The sequence below is a fragment of the Periplaneta americana genome, chromosome 6 (genome assembly GCF_040183065.1).
Source record: "Periplaneta americana isolate PAMFEO1 chromosome 6, P.americana_PAMFEO1_priV1, whole genome shotgun sequence".
In the NCBI taxonomy this organism is placed as follows: domain Eukaryota; kingdom Metazoa; phylum Arthropoda; class Insecta; order Blattodea; family Blattidae; genus Periplaneta; species Periplaneta americana.
In genome coordinates this window covers 100,832,370-100,847,187 of record NC_091122.1, presented here as the reverse complement: position 1 = coordinate 100,847,187, position 14,818 = coordinate 100,832,370, and the positions used below count along the sequence as shown (strand labels likewise).

Below are 14,818 nucleotides of genomic sequence, written 5' to 3'. Positions count from 1 at the left end.
ATGGTGGGAATTTAAACGTGTTAATATTATGAAATTCACATTACCTTAAAAGTTTTCCTTGGTGTGATATGCCCCGAAGCATTCTTCGATGCAGAGATCAACATCACAAATATGGCAGAAAAACACAGTGTCTTTTTTTCTTTCCATGTTTGGAACACACAACACACCTTCTTTATGGTCTCGTCTTATTCCTCCTAGGTAGAATTCTTCTGGAAAAGTACTTCTCTGTCAATTGAATTGTGATGTTATCTGATCTTTGACATACTTTCCGTTCCAAATCTCAGAATTGAAGATACAATCCCTCAGCCAGCAGAATTTTAAATGATAAGTAATTAATTTGCTTATAAGTTATCATGGAATTGACCACTGTGGGATTTAGAAGTCTTCTGAAGAGCTTCATATACTTCTTATGCAGATGTTTCCTCTCTGCTAGATACATCTGCAATAGCCAATCCTTGAGGTCAATGCCTCCCACTTGTTTATTATAAACACACATGGGTTTTCCTTTTTCTGTCTCTCTTTTTCTTGTTGTCCGAGTTTCGTCACTGTCAAATGTAGAGATCAGAATAACATATATTTGTTTTCCAATTTCTTATCTCTAATTTATTTAGGAACCCCACATTTATTCAATCTCAGTGTACCAACACAATCAGTTCCTTTGTCTTTCAGCATTGCTGCCAGCTCTGGGGAGTTGTAAAAAATTACCCATCCAAACAGTCCTGCCTTTATTTAGAAGTGGTTCTACTAAATGTAACACAATACCGTAGCTGTTGTCTTGTTTGTGTTCGGTGTAATCAATGATGAATCAAGTTTAGTTGTATTGTCAGTGTAAATCACAAAGGACCACATTTATCCAGTTGTAGATTCACACAATTCATAGGTTTTATTCCAAATTTTGATGCTTTTAGTGGTATTTTTTTAAAGATAATCTTCTTTTCCATAATGTCAGAGCTTCATCAGTGGATATATTTTGTCCAGGGAGATAGATACTTTGGAATTTGTTGCTCAGATGTGATAATACGAGGAAAATTTTGTATAGTTTTAGGAGGCAGGTCGAATCTATCCCAGAAATCATGTCACCAAATCCTGGAGTAAATATTATTCTTTATGTGGAGAAATATGATCTTTTTGTCAGTTTGTTCACTATTTCCATCACCATAAATAACGTAATAACAATGTACATTTTCATTCACAATCATAGGAAACCGATTTCTGATGAGAGATGTAGGGAGGAATACAAAACTACTTTCGGTATAATTTCAATCATTACAAGAAAAATGATGAAATTATACCGAAAGTAGCTTTGAAAATGAAGGGAATTAAAAGTGACAATGCTTTTTTCTTACTTCTGCAAAATCTTAAAAAAGAAAATAAAATATCGGATTTTGGAGGTGCAGCGACATTAAATTGTTGCACATAACAATTGATTTCAGCAACAGTAGTATTGATCAAGTCCCTAGTGAAAAATAACAAAAACACGCCCACAATGTTTATTTATATATTTTCAGCTCCATTTCGTGGAACAGTTTTGTCAGAGAAAACCACATGCTGGACAATGTAATTGTCCATACTTACCCTCTTCTGAGAAAAATGTTCACTTTCTCTATCGTCAACTAATGTAATGTCATTATCAGTCTCTTCCTCTTCTTCCACAACATCCCTTATGGCATCAGCAAGAGCCAAGTTGTCAACAATGTCATCTTCACTGTCACTGTCACTAGATTCGTCAGTTTCTAGTAAAAGCTGTCCAATTTCGTCACTTTTCAAAGAATGCACTGCTTGTAGCATCCTCACACTCCATGGTAGTAATTGAACTGCACGTCAAACTTAAGAAGGCTCTTGGCGAGACTTTGATTTCCATAGTTGAGGTATTTCTACAGGAATTAAGCCTCAAATTATTTATTTAGTAAGAATGAATCAATATTTTTCCCAACGTACAACAAACATTACATGGTATACAGTATAGTGATACAACATTAAAATGTTTAATTTCCTAAATAAAGGTTTATTCCCATCACTATCACCACCAGTAGTAGTAAGATTTATTGAAAACAAATCTGCCCCTATACCATAGGTGACCAAAAGATCCAGAAAGCCAACATTCTATATACGTAGTGGGTATATAATTGAATTGTTACAAATTTGAATCACAATTAAAATATGAATAATGACTGTGCATTTTAACTGAATTCTTTAATATTTGAATGACAATTTTATTCATAGTTGTAAAATTTAAACATGGTTTTTAAGAATTTATATGTAAATTCTGGCAGAGATCTTCTTGCACCAAATAATAAACCAGTGACCATCACTGTCACTACCATAACTGAGATATCATAACAACCAGTTGGTATGTATGTTAACATTTGCACACAACTGTTTGAAATAACAAACTTTCGAACTGCTACTAAACGCAATTATTTGGCAATGTTGAATAAACTATAACTGTCATCTAACTAAGCTTCTGTTTTATTCTGTTTCTACTTTCTTTATCTTGAAGTCCACATGGCATCTACTTTTATTTAACTTATTTGTGACATGTTTTCTTTTGTGTTTCAGTGTGGCATGTGGCTACACATGGGGGGCTGTGGACCTATTGGCTGCTGGCTTGGGCTCTGAAGTCAGATTGTGGGGTTTAACTCAGAATATGACATTCCGGACTCCAAACCCAAACATCTCACAGGTGCGGTTAGCATGTGATGTGGGAGCTTCTTCAGAGACAAGTTGGTAAGTTTCCTTGGGTGATAGACATAAAAAGAGCAAATTCTCGGGAGAAGTCTATCTTGAGCAATACATGACATAAGACAATTTTCTCTATTTCATATGCATAAAAACCGCATGTGACTGCATCAACATTGCTCTGCGGCTGTGAGAATTTACTCCGCTTCCTTTCGTTATCTCATTATTACTATTATTATTATTATTATTATTAGCCTATTATTATTATTAACTGTTATTATTCTTATTACTATTATTATTATTATTATTATTATTATTGTTGTTATGAATGTAGTATTATTATTATCACTACTGCTGCTGCATGCTAGTGTCAACCATCACTATCACAATCACAACCACCAACATCACCACTATTACGACATCTTATGGCTGTAAGAACCTTACTTTCTTAATATCTTATGTATCACACATACATGCTAAACCAAACAGCAATTGCCGACTGTTAAGTGCTGATTTTCAGTTTGAGGAGGAAATATTTTTTGTTTCAAACACTTATACATAATGGATGAGAAATTGTAAAAATTTAATGTAACACTACAGTGGCGTAATATTTTCTTTTCTTCCTCTCAACAGCACTGAGAGTAACACAGCATGTCTACGTGGTCACAGTGGTTCTGTCCAGAGCATCGTTCAAGCTCCTGATGGACTTTTGGTCTCTGTGTCACATGATACAACCATGCGCGCGTGGAGAATGGATGATTTGTCTTGTGCTGCAATATACAGGTGTGTCTCCAGTCTTATGTTACGATCATAGCAGATATTACTGATCAGAATGTAGGATACAAAGATTTAAGGAGCATGTTTCAAATAGACATTCTCTTTTGTAAATACTTTTGACATGTTAATGCAACAAGTGTCTTATGGTGAAGTGGACGACCTAGCTAACCTACATGAACAGTTTCTACATTTCTATTAAGTTTCTGACGTACAGTAGAACTTCAGTTTTCGTCATTAATTTACTGCCAAAAATTACGACGATTATTATGGAAATAACAGCCATTTAATCACTGAAATTTGTGTTATAGTGATTGTTTGTTCCAAAATTTCAACCTGGTTACGAGTTACGTACGGTACTTAAAACTTTGAACAAGGACATGAGGCTTACTTTATTAAGTTTTGGCAACTTTTTTTTTCTGTAGAATTCCAAGCTGTGATGAAAATTAAAAGAAAAAAAAATCGTTGAGAAGTTCTAATTTTCGTATGTAATAATGTCACTAGATGGTGCACAGGTTCAAGGACATCAAAGAATTTTGAGCACAAAATCAGTGTGTTTTCAACCTTTGTTAAGAATAAACTGGAACAGCAGTATTAATTGAAAATAGCAGTGCCCCGTGTCAAAACTACGAGTGAATGCCACTCAGAGCTTGTGGAAATTTCAGGTAATCCTGCTCTACCATACCGAATTGCAGTAAGACAAGTAGCAGGATTTCAATATTGAAGAGGAACTAGTGGAAACATACCATACGGAATGCCCTGTGACTGTTGATGTTGCTTGTGCATGAAGTAAGATAGACACTGGTCTTTGGAAAAGTTCGAGACACACAGATATTGATCAGGCAGCTGTGCAAAGAATTTTATGACAAGATCTAAATATGCGCAGTCTTGCATGAAGTGGGTTCCACACAAGCTAAATGAAGTTTAAAAGTGAACAGGTTATGAAACATGTCATGCGAACCTGAAATGTTACGAAATCAGTGGATACTGGTATTATGTGGAGAATAGGATCATTGACATTAATGGAAGTTTATCCATGAGTTATGAAACTGATCTTTACATTAGTCCACTAGTGGCAACGTCCAGAATTGCTACGAAAGCCTAAGATTTGACAAAACATATCTCCTCTGAAGTTTATGATAATTTTAGCATTCATTTTCATTTTGTTGCATTACAAGATGTACCTGTACAACATCTTAAGTCATGCAATTGGGAATAAACGTTCTGCTACACATTATCATCATTCTTTAAAGTCAAAGATTAAATGATCTTGAAGCTTGGAGATAGGAGACACTAGCATCCATCTTCTCACAGAGCATCTTACCTTGTGATTATGATTTGATATTCAAATTGAATTGCGAGAAAAATGCTTTCGTCCACACAAAAACATTTCCAACACAATTAAGAGCAAGATTTCCACAATGGTGAAGTTAATGGTATTTGTCGCCTTGCTTATCATTGACAGTAAGTGACTTGACTTGGAGATTTTTAGTTGTATTTAATTTATTTAGTGTGTAGATTTCTTTGTTCAATATTACTCCTAATTGGTGGAGAATTAAAAAAATTATATATCAGTAAGTTCTAATTTTGCGTTATTTCTTGCTTCCCACACCTAAAACCCTTCACAAATAACTGATCAAACTAACATTAACCACATTGACCAATAGAGGATATTGTGTCCTTTATATTTTTTAATTTCTTACTTAAACATGTTTGCCCAATAAAAATTGGTTGGCATGACTTACGAAATAACTCTCGTATAAATGTCGTTATAACGAACGCCAGTTAACTAAATATTCAGTATTACGAAATTATTTTCTGTCCCCACCTTCTTCACATATACAGTAATTTTATGTTAAAATATTTCAATTTAACGGTTTTCGTTTTTACGAAAAAATCAATAAACAAAATAAAAATGTTACTCCCTTGCCAAAAAATCAATTTTTTTTAACGAAAAATATTTTAAATATAAATATAATTTGCTAACAAGTAGAGACATAATTTATATTATAATAATATTGCAATTGCATAGTGTCCACGTGTTGTGGTCATTAAATATCTAGCTATGATGTAGACTTCTCTGAATTTTGTGTTAATTTTTTCATCCAGCTGTTCCTTTGTTCTCTCCATTTGGTTTCCTTCTACCAGTCATAGCTCACTAATCTTGCAACATGGAACCTCCAATCACACTTCACTAATCACACAACATGGTTTCCCAGTCATCAGGCACCTTTTGTCCAACAAAGTGCTTCATAAAACTTGAATTTTGTACTTTTCCTATGCCTTTCTCTAAACTTTTTATTTTCAAATGCAATTCAAGTTCGGCTTTTTATTTTATTTGAGGGTATTTCCAGGCCTACTTGCAAAATATGCGGAATTTATGGCGTAAGTAGAGGTAAATAAACAAGCATGTTTTTTTTTTTTTTAAAGAAAAATTTACGCATTTTGATATAACGAAATTTCACTATAACGAAATAATTTCAGAGATCCCTAGGATTTCGTTATACTGGTATTTTACTGTAACAAGAATTAGCATCTCTCATCACAGTCACATTGATTAAATTAACGAAACTTATACAGTAATATTGGGCATCAGTAAAAGTGATAATAATCTAAGTTTTACTGTATTTTCATTTGTATTAAGGTATAATTTTAAGATTGAGTTCAGAGGCAAGCTATTGGGATTCCTGCAGTTATTTTCTTTTGGAACTTGGCTTATTGATTTCCAGTGCCAAACACTTTACGTACAATGAAGTCATAAGTTACTTTTTTTTTCCCTTTCAATTTGTACACATTCATCTTCTTTCAAATCAGCACTTTCTACGTGTATGTTGACAGGTATTATTGCACGTAGGAGCTGTGAACCAGTGAGTTTTTTTAGTTGACATGTTCTCAATCTTTTTTGTCAGAAGTATTCACAGTTGTTATCAAGATGACATGCATCACTTGGATATAATATTTTGCCTTTATTCGTAAACGAAAGGTTCTTGTACATTTACATGCATGGCTGCAAAAGGGTATCTGTCGGATACAGGGGGGAGAGCCATTAATCCTTCCCATTGAAGGCTTTAAGGAACCAACCTGGACAAATACCCAATGTCCCATCCCTACCTTCCCGTGGTGCAGCTGTTAGTAAGCATAATTTTACAAGCTGAACTAAAGGGAGGGGCTACTCATCAATTAGCACTGGTCAGCTTGATGAGTTAATGCCTGAATTTGGTATAATTTTCCTCTATTCAATACCTAAATCCCTCTTTATCCTTTCCTATCCAGTCCTCTGACTGAACTCTTACTTTCTTCGACCCCGACGGCATTAGAGTATTCAAGGTCTAGGGGTTCATTTCCCTTTCCTTCCTCCTCTTTCTACTTTTCTGTTCCTAGTGCTGACCTGCTATGGCACTAAAATCGTCCTCCAGTGGCTTGAGGAGGGAAAGCTGGTGATCAACAAGATCTCCCAGCTAGGTCCAATGGACCCATCGACCAACAGCAGGTGTGGTCCTCCAGACATTCTGGGGGTTGTGTGTGAATGAAGAAGCCACCAAAACGTTAAAATATGGTGTTCACTTAAATCGGCTACAACTTGCCATTTAACCACTCCAATATGAAATGAGTACCATTAAGGTAAAATTATCCGGAGGTAAAATAGTCCCCCAATCGGATCTCCGGGCGGGGACTACTTTAATGGTACAGAATCAACTAAACATCTTACAATGGAATGCTGGTGGTATAACATCAGCCAAGAAGACTGAACTAGCCAATATACTCTCAGATAATAATATAGATATCTTCCGTATTCAAGAAGCAAACCTTGATGCTGACCAATTAAAATATTATAATTTTAAAGGTTTTAATATGAAACTGTTACCCAAAGGTAGACAGATCAGTAGCGGAATTCTCGCAGGTACATCAAGGAAATTAATTACAAATTTTCAAATCATAAAAGAAATGGATAATCAAGACAAATTAGAACTAATAAGAATTGAAGTATGGAAAAATCAACAACATTTCAAAATCTACAGTGCCTATAATCCACCTAATAATACCCTTGATCTAACTTTGTATGGTATACAACCTAAAACTATCATAATTGGTGACTTTAATGCCCACTCCCAACTTTGGGGCTACGATAATGTAAACCAACCTGGAAAAATGATCATGGACCTCCTAAATACTACAACCGCAGAACTTGTCTACAGAAAAGAAGATCCCCCTACTTTCATTCATTATTCTGGTTCTGGTACAAATCCAGATTTATTACTAGTAACATCAGATATCCATCACGAAACCAAGAAAAAAATAATTGAAGACCCTGGATCTGGCCATAGAGTCATCATCGCTTCTATCCATCTCCACCAAAACCGAAGAAAAGAACCCTACAATAACAAATCAACATGGAACTTTAAGAAAGCGAATTGGAAACTATTTACAACAGAACTCGACAAATACCTCAAGCTCAACACACCACTAATGGAAAATACAAACTCAGATAGATTGAACAAATATTTCTGTGAATCTCTTCTTAAAATTGCAAAAAAGCACATTCCACGAGGCAAACCAAAAAAATACATCCCATTCTGGACAGAAAACCTGAATTTATTGAAACAAGATAGAGATGAAGCAAGAACCAAAGCAGAACATAGCAAAACACCAGAAGATACTCAAGATTGGAGGAAGAAGACTGCCATTCTTAAAAAAGCAATCATAACAGCAAAAAAGAACAGTTTTAATAAATTTATTGAAAATATTAATTACAGAACCGATAGCGCTGAAATATATAAATTTCTGAAGAATATTTCCAATACACAGGAAAATATTAGCCAACCTATTATTCATAATAACAAAACACTAACAGATAGTAGAGATATAGCAAATGCATTTAATAAACACTACTCAAACTCTCACAGATTACATCCCAATATCAAAAAAACTGACAAATTTATCAAAAGAGAATTACATAATAATAATAAAAAAATTATTACTAGTAATATCACAAAACCTGAAATATTTCATCAAAATTTTACTTCCAAAGAATTAACTATAGCTATACAAAATTAAAAAACCAAGAAATCTCCTGACCTTGACAAATTTCATTCCGAATTTTTTAAACGTCTGTGAAAGAAAGCCAAGTCTGTACTTTTATCCATTTTCAATTTATCATGGAACACCTCAATTCTTACAGCTTGGAAAAAAGCAATCATTGTACCAATTCACAAAAAAGGGAAACCTGCTCATGATGTTAATAGTTATCGACCAATAGCACTGTTAAGCATAATAGCAAAAACCATGGAGTCCATGATCTCCAACAGATTAACTTGGTATTTAGACTCCCATAATCTTTTATCACCAAGACAAGCCGGCTTTCGACAACTACACTCTACCAATGAACAAGTCATACGCCTTGGCCAAGAAATAAAAGATAGTTTTAACAAGAAAGAAGATACCTTGGCAATATTTATTGACTTTCAGTTAGCATATGACTCTGTTTGGAGAAATAAATTATTACTAAAACTCCAGAAATTAGGTATCTCCAGCAATATGTTCAGATGGATATCAGAATTCCTTAGTCAAAGATTCATTGCCACTAAATTCAATAACTCACTTTCTAGTTACAGACAAACATATTGAGGTCTACCTCAGGGCGCTGTCCTCAGCACAACTTTATTCAATATTTATATAAATGACTTACCCTACCTATTAGAGGAATCAAACATGAAAACTGCACTATTTGCAGATGATATAGTTTTGTGGACTTCCGGATCTTACAGACATAGAGACAAAATTCAAAATTCTGCTCTTAAAGCTCTAAATCAACTACATGAATGGAATACATCAAATTTGATGACACTCAATTTAAGCAAAAGTAACTACCAAATATTTTCACTTGGTAAAAAAGAAAGAGAATTCAATATCCAATACAATGGCCAACACCTTCCTATGACTTATGAATCCAAATATCTTGGAGTTATTTTCGATAGTAAGTTAACATGGAGCAACCATTTGAAATACATTTCTGAAAAGCTCGTAAAAGATTCTCCCTTCTAAAAAGACTAGCAGGAAAGAAATGGGGGTGCTCTAGGAATACTTTGAACACTACATACAAAACGTTTATACAGCCAGTGCTTACATACTGCGGAGAAATTTTAATTACTTCACCTTTCATAAACGAAATAGAATATGTTCAAAACCAAGCTCTCAGACTAATTACTGGTGGAATCAAAACAACTCCAATAGATTCTATGAGATTCCTCACTAATATTAACAGCATCAAAATGACAATAGAAGAAAAAGCATTGATTCAATATGAAAAACTTATTAGATTACCAGGAAACAATTGGCATTCATACAGTCCTCTCTGTAAATTGAAAACTCAAAAAAGTTTCATATCCATTGTTCAAGAATTAAAACAGAAAATCAATATCCCGAATATAAAAGAAAACCTACAAATTAAACCAAACCCTTTAACTCTATTAAATATAGAATATAATCTAAATTTAACAGAAGAAATGCTAAAATCAGAAGTAAACACTGAAATACTAAAACGAATTGTCTTTAGAGACAATTAATATTAGGTACCCTCCACAAAACTGGCTTCATTTATACACAGACGGATCCTTGATCTCCAGAGAACAAGGTGCTGGTGCAGGTGTTATGTGCTGTCTCTTCTCACTTTATAGATCTCTTGGGTATGGAACAACAAGTTTTGATGGAGAAATCATTGCAATAAGTGAAAGTCTCAGGAATCTTCTATGTCACATCAATAAATTTAAAAATGCAGTTATATTGTCAGACTCCAAAGCAGCTATTCTATCAATAGTCTCTAAACACACACTTTCATCTCAAACAGCAGAAATAACTAAAATGCTCTCTCAATTAATATCACTCAATAAAAGAATTTTATTCCAATGGATACCATCCCATTGTGGAATCTTGGGAAACGAGAATGCGGATGCTTTAGCAAAGAAGGGCAGCACTGCTACTTACAGACCTGTTACTAAATCTACGTATTACTCTGTGAAAAGATTTATTAAATCTACATACTTAGACTTCAACAAACAACATTTGATAACACAATCCCAAGGGAAAAAATGGAACTCTCTGCATCAAAATCCACGGTTAATTCCCGATTTACCACGCAAATCGTCTGTAGCTGCATTTAGATTGGCAACAGGCCATGATTGTTTGGCCAAACACCTGCATAAAATTGGAATATATCAGTCCCCTAACTGCCCATTGTGCAACTCAAACCAAGAAATGGATTTGGAACACCTTAAAATCATATCACTGGTATCATATCATATGGTTTATCTCCAACAGCTTTTGTATGAAACTTCTTTTGTAAAATTGAAATTTAAGAAGTTATTGGCAATATTCTATACATTGTTCACCCTGTATATGCAGCTAATGACTTTTATTTCATTTTATTGAATTAGGAGTATTATTTTTGTCTAAATTTACGGACGATCCTATGAGTGTAAATAAACTTAAAGACCTTGTGATATATTATTGTTATAATTATATTAATGAATATTATTATCTTAGGGCTGGCCTATTATAGGGAGATATAAAAATAATGTAGGTGCAATGTAAATATTTAAGTTGGCATGTAATTAATTAAGATAACTTGTAATAATTACTAAGTTGACAATGATTGGGCTAATAGAAATAGATTTACTTGTAATGTGACTTTACTTTTGTTTAGATATACTTTTCTTTAGACTTACTTTTACGTTTATTTTTATCTATGTGACTTTATTACTGAGTAGCTATAGTTATTCTATATTGTACACCTGTCACCGGGAGTATACCCAGTTGAAGTGTGAATAAATATTTAGGTACATACATACATTACATAAAGAATCCATTATTCTTGAAAACACAGCACTTGGGTTCAGCGGCAAGAATGGTCAATACTAGACTAATGAAGGATAATTGCCATAGGAATTTCACAGATTTGTCTCCTGGAAAAATAGTGTGATTTATTAGTTTCCGAGAAAATTTGCCACAAAACTGTTTTTTGTCCAATAAATTTCAGTTGGAATGGCTCTGATTTGAGAAGCCGACATTAGCAATCTGGCCAACGGTGAGCCCTTTCCATACATACTGGGTAGTGAAATGTGACTTTTTTTCTGTCTTGTTTTACAGAAGTATTAAAGAAAATATTCCAATACTGCAGAAATTCAATTTTGACGTTTTCATTTTATATATCATAAAATTTCTCTCTCCTTTTCTCTCTCTCTCTCTTTCCGTTGAGAAAGAGAGAGGAGATATCTTACAGATATTCCAAAATGAAAACTTGTGTTTGAAACTTTTGCAATTTTAATCCTATTTATTTAATTCTTTAACTTTAGAAGCATTAAAAATAATGTGTGTGCAAATTTTCATTTTAATCAGACTACTAGCTTCGAAGTTAATTTTATTTTAATTATGCAAATTAGTGATACAGTCAAAATGTTCCATGTGCATTACATTTAAATACATCAAGTTCTTATTTCTTTCATATGGAACCTGATTCAGGGACAATATTTTAATGTTGAGAAATTCATGATATCTAGGCTAGTTTAAGCACAATACATTTTTGAAAATGAGACATTTAGTTGTTCATATTTTTTATTTACATAATAATTTTTTTTATCTCCTGATTTTCAAGATATTTAAATTTCTCAATGTTAGATCCCAGATAATATATGCATAGACACAAACGAATATTTCATTGAATTTGGTGAATACTAAGAATGCTTCAAGGAAGAATACATAATAGGAGGAGAATGGGGTGACCAAAATTGAGATGGTTAGACAGAGTTACAACAATGAGAGTAAGAGCATGGAAAGAATTAGTGGCTGATAGATCAAGATGGAAAGCTGTCGTCCAAGCGGCAAAACTCACTCAGGGTTGTAGAGCCAAAGACGAAGAAGAAGTGAATACTTCATGTACATGGAGCTTTTTGAAGTCTAGAAGTCTAGTTTCGAGAAAAAGGGAAATTTGTGGAAAGAGATACATTACTGATATGGAGCAGGGCTATATAAAATCGCTCCTGGGCTTCAAAGAAGATGTAGACGCAAAATACCTCTCACTACCAACCTCTTAAGTGCCCAAGGAATATTTTCGTACAAGAAACCGAACATTGATTTTTTTTACCATTTTTTTATAAGAACTCAATCCTAGTGTCTCTTAAGAAAAATGTAATGACATGATGATTTTGTTCTTACATATTCACTGCATTGCTGTTAGACAAAACTGCTTTGTACTGAAGGGTAACTATTTATTATTTATTTTAATTTTAACGAAATCTCATAATTATTTCTCTATTCACTGTGGGTACATTTTTATTTCAGGGGACACAACTATCCAATATGGTGCGTGGATATGAGCACACTTGGAGTGTATGTTGCCACTGGTTCACATGATAGAACTGCTCGCCTTTGGTCTTTGGATCGCACCTTTCCATTGAGAATATTTGCTGGTCATAATCAGGATGTTGAGGTTTGTGTTGGATTTATATTTAAATTACCGGTATATTTCGTAGGAAGTCAAGTCTTTCCATCAGTATGTTGAACTTTTGTAACCCCACACTTCTTTCTCTGCAAATTTTAGTGACTTTGTGGAAGTCTGCTGAACCTTGACATCGATATTAGGATCTGATTTTTGTTTAACCAATTGGCTGTCAAGTCTTTAGACATCTATCCATGACATAGGGAACTCAAATGATAAACATACATATCCAATAAATTTAATCTGGAGTTCTCTTATTCAGGGACAGATTTTTGACGTGAATACATCTGTAAGTTTGGTCTATACTAAGATGTCATTCCTGAAAGTCGACTGACACATTTTCAGGTCAGTTTTATCACTCCTGTAATTTCTAAACTACAGAACATATAACGCATAACTCGAGAATATGGTTAATCCCGTTATATTCACTATAATTTATGTCCAAATCACTTCTTCTTTTCATAGCAAAGTGTTAAGTAGCTGCGAACTTATACAACGCAAGCCACGGGTGCAGCAGTGTAATGTCAGCAACAGTGGTGGACAAAATTCCTTCGCTCTATACGTTGTGAACCATTTGATATTTTGAGTTGGGGTTTTCGGTACTGTTATCAGCTACCTGTTCTCTACAACATTTAAAAAAAATAATTTTTTGTTAAGTTCCTTTTAACAGCAATTCTATCAGCAACATATTCACGCATAAAACTTGCAGCTGTCTCTCCAATACAGCCTATCCCAATTTTTTTTGTACATGTTGCACAGGAGAACCAGTATTATTTCTCTTTGGAAGGAAGCCATGCTAAGAATTCTTGGAAGTCCAAGTTCGAACCTCTGAATCTAAGAGCTAATGATGAGCACATTAACCACTGATATTAGACGATGACTTGAGGTTTGTGTTACTTGCCCAACTTGAGAACTTATAAGTGGTATTAGTTGTGTTTACATTTTGTGATTGTTATGTTTTATCAGGCAGTTCAATTCCATCCAAATAGTTCCTACCTGGCAACAGGCTCCACTGATAAGACAGTGCGACTCTGGGCAGTTGCAGACGCAAAGCTAGTCAGAGTCTTCCCAGGCCACAAAGGAGCAGTACAGACATTGGCTTTCAGCCCAGATGGAAAATACATTGCTTCTGCAGGTAAATATTTTTATAACAAGGTTGTTATAAGTGGTGGTTGGGCATATGGGTATTCCTATATTGCCTTTTCTTTACTGTGTTTCCAGTCAAAGCTAATTTCTCTCATTTTTTCACTTTCTGTGTAGTTATGGCCAATGGGCCATGGATCAAATTTTAGCTATTGTCATGACAGTGTGGACTGTGCAGCACATAGGTTTTTGTAAACAATGCTATCTGTTGTGGGTGTCACACAAGAAATGTGTTAAGGTGAACTGACTCTGACTGACTTGAACTTCGCACCTAAAATTGATTACAGCATTGCTTCTATTGATATTTCCTACTAGAACTCAGCTTATTAAGATAGCAACATTTTATTTTACAATAATGATAACTGAAGAAATCGTAATCATTATAGTACTTAATTTTTTATGTACAGTGCTTAACACTAGTAGGACAGCATAAGTCTCCTACCTAAAATGACGGCAATGAGTACAAATGACTCAAGTGTTTAATTTGATAAATTGAATGTTTAAGTATTCTTAACCTAAAAATCTGTTTGCCTTTTATGTCACAATTATAAGTTACTGATTTCGACGATGATATTTATGATGATGATGATGGTAATAATAATAATAATAATAATAATAATAATAATAATAATAATAATAATAATAATAATCCCAAATTAATGTTTATCAGTTAATACGATCAGTGGCTTAGCCAGACTAATTATTTTGGGTGGGCCAGATATACAGAGTTTA

At 33.9% G+C, this 14,818-nt stretch overlaps 1 protein-coding gene across 2 annotated transcripts in view; it reads left to right on the top strand.

The window, feature by feature from the left end:
- Window positions 1-14,818, top strand: part of LOC138701553 (TAF5-like RNA polymerase II p300/CBP-associated factor-associated factor 65 kDa subunit 5L) — a 36,192-nt gene that overhangs the window by 11,497 nt on the left and 9,877 nt on the right. For both annotated transcript variants that reach the window (XM_069828563.1, XM_069828565.1), the window contains exons 7-10: window positions 2,560-2,727; window positions 3,313-3,462; window positions 12,787-12,934; window positions 13,910-14,078. In XM_069828563.1, the coding sequence (XP_069684664.1) occupies window positions 2,560-2,727; window positions 3,313-3,462; window positions 12,787-12,934; window positions 13,910-14,078 (635 nt within the window). The remainder of the gene's footprint in view (window positions 1-2,559; window positions 2,728-3,312; window positions 3,463-12,786; window positions 12,935-13,909; window positions 14,079-14,818) is intronic.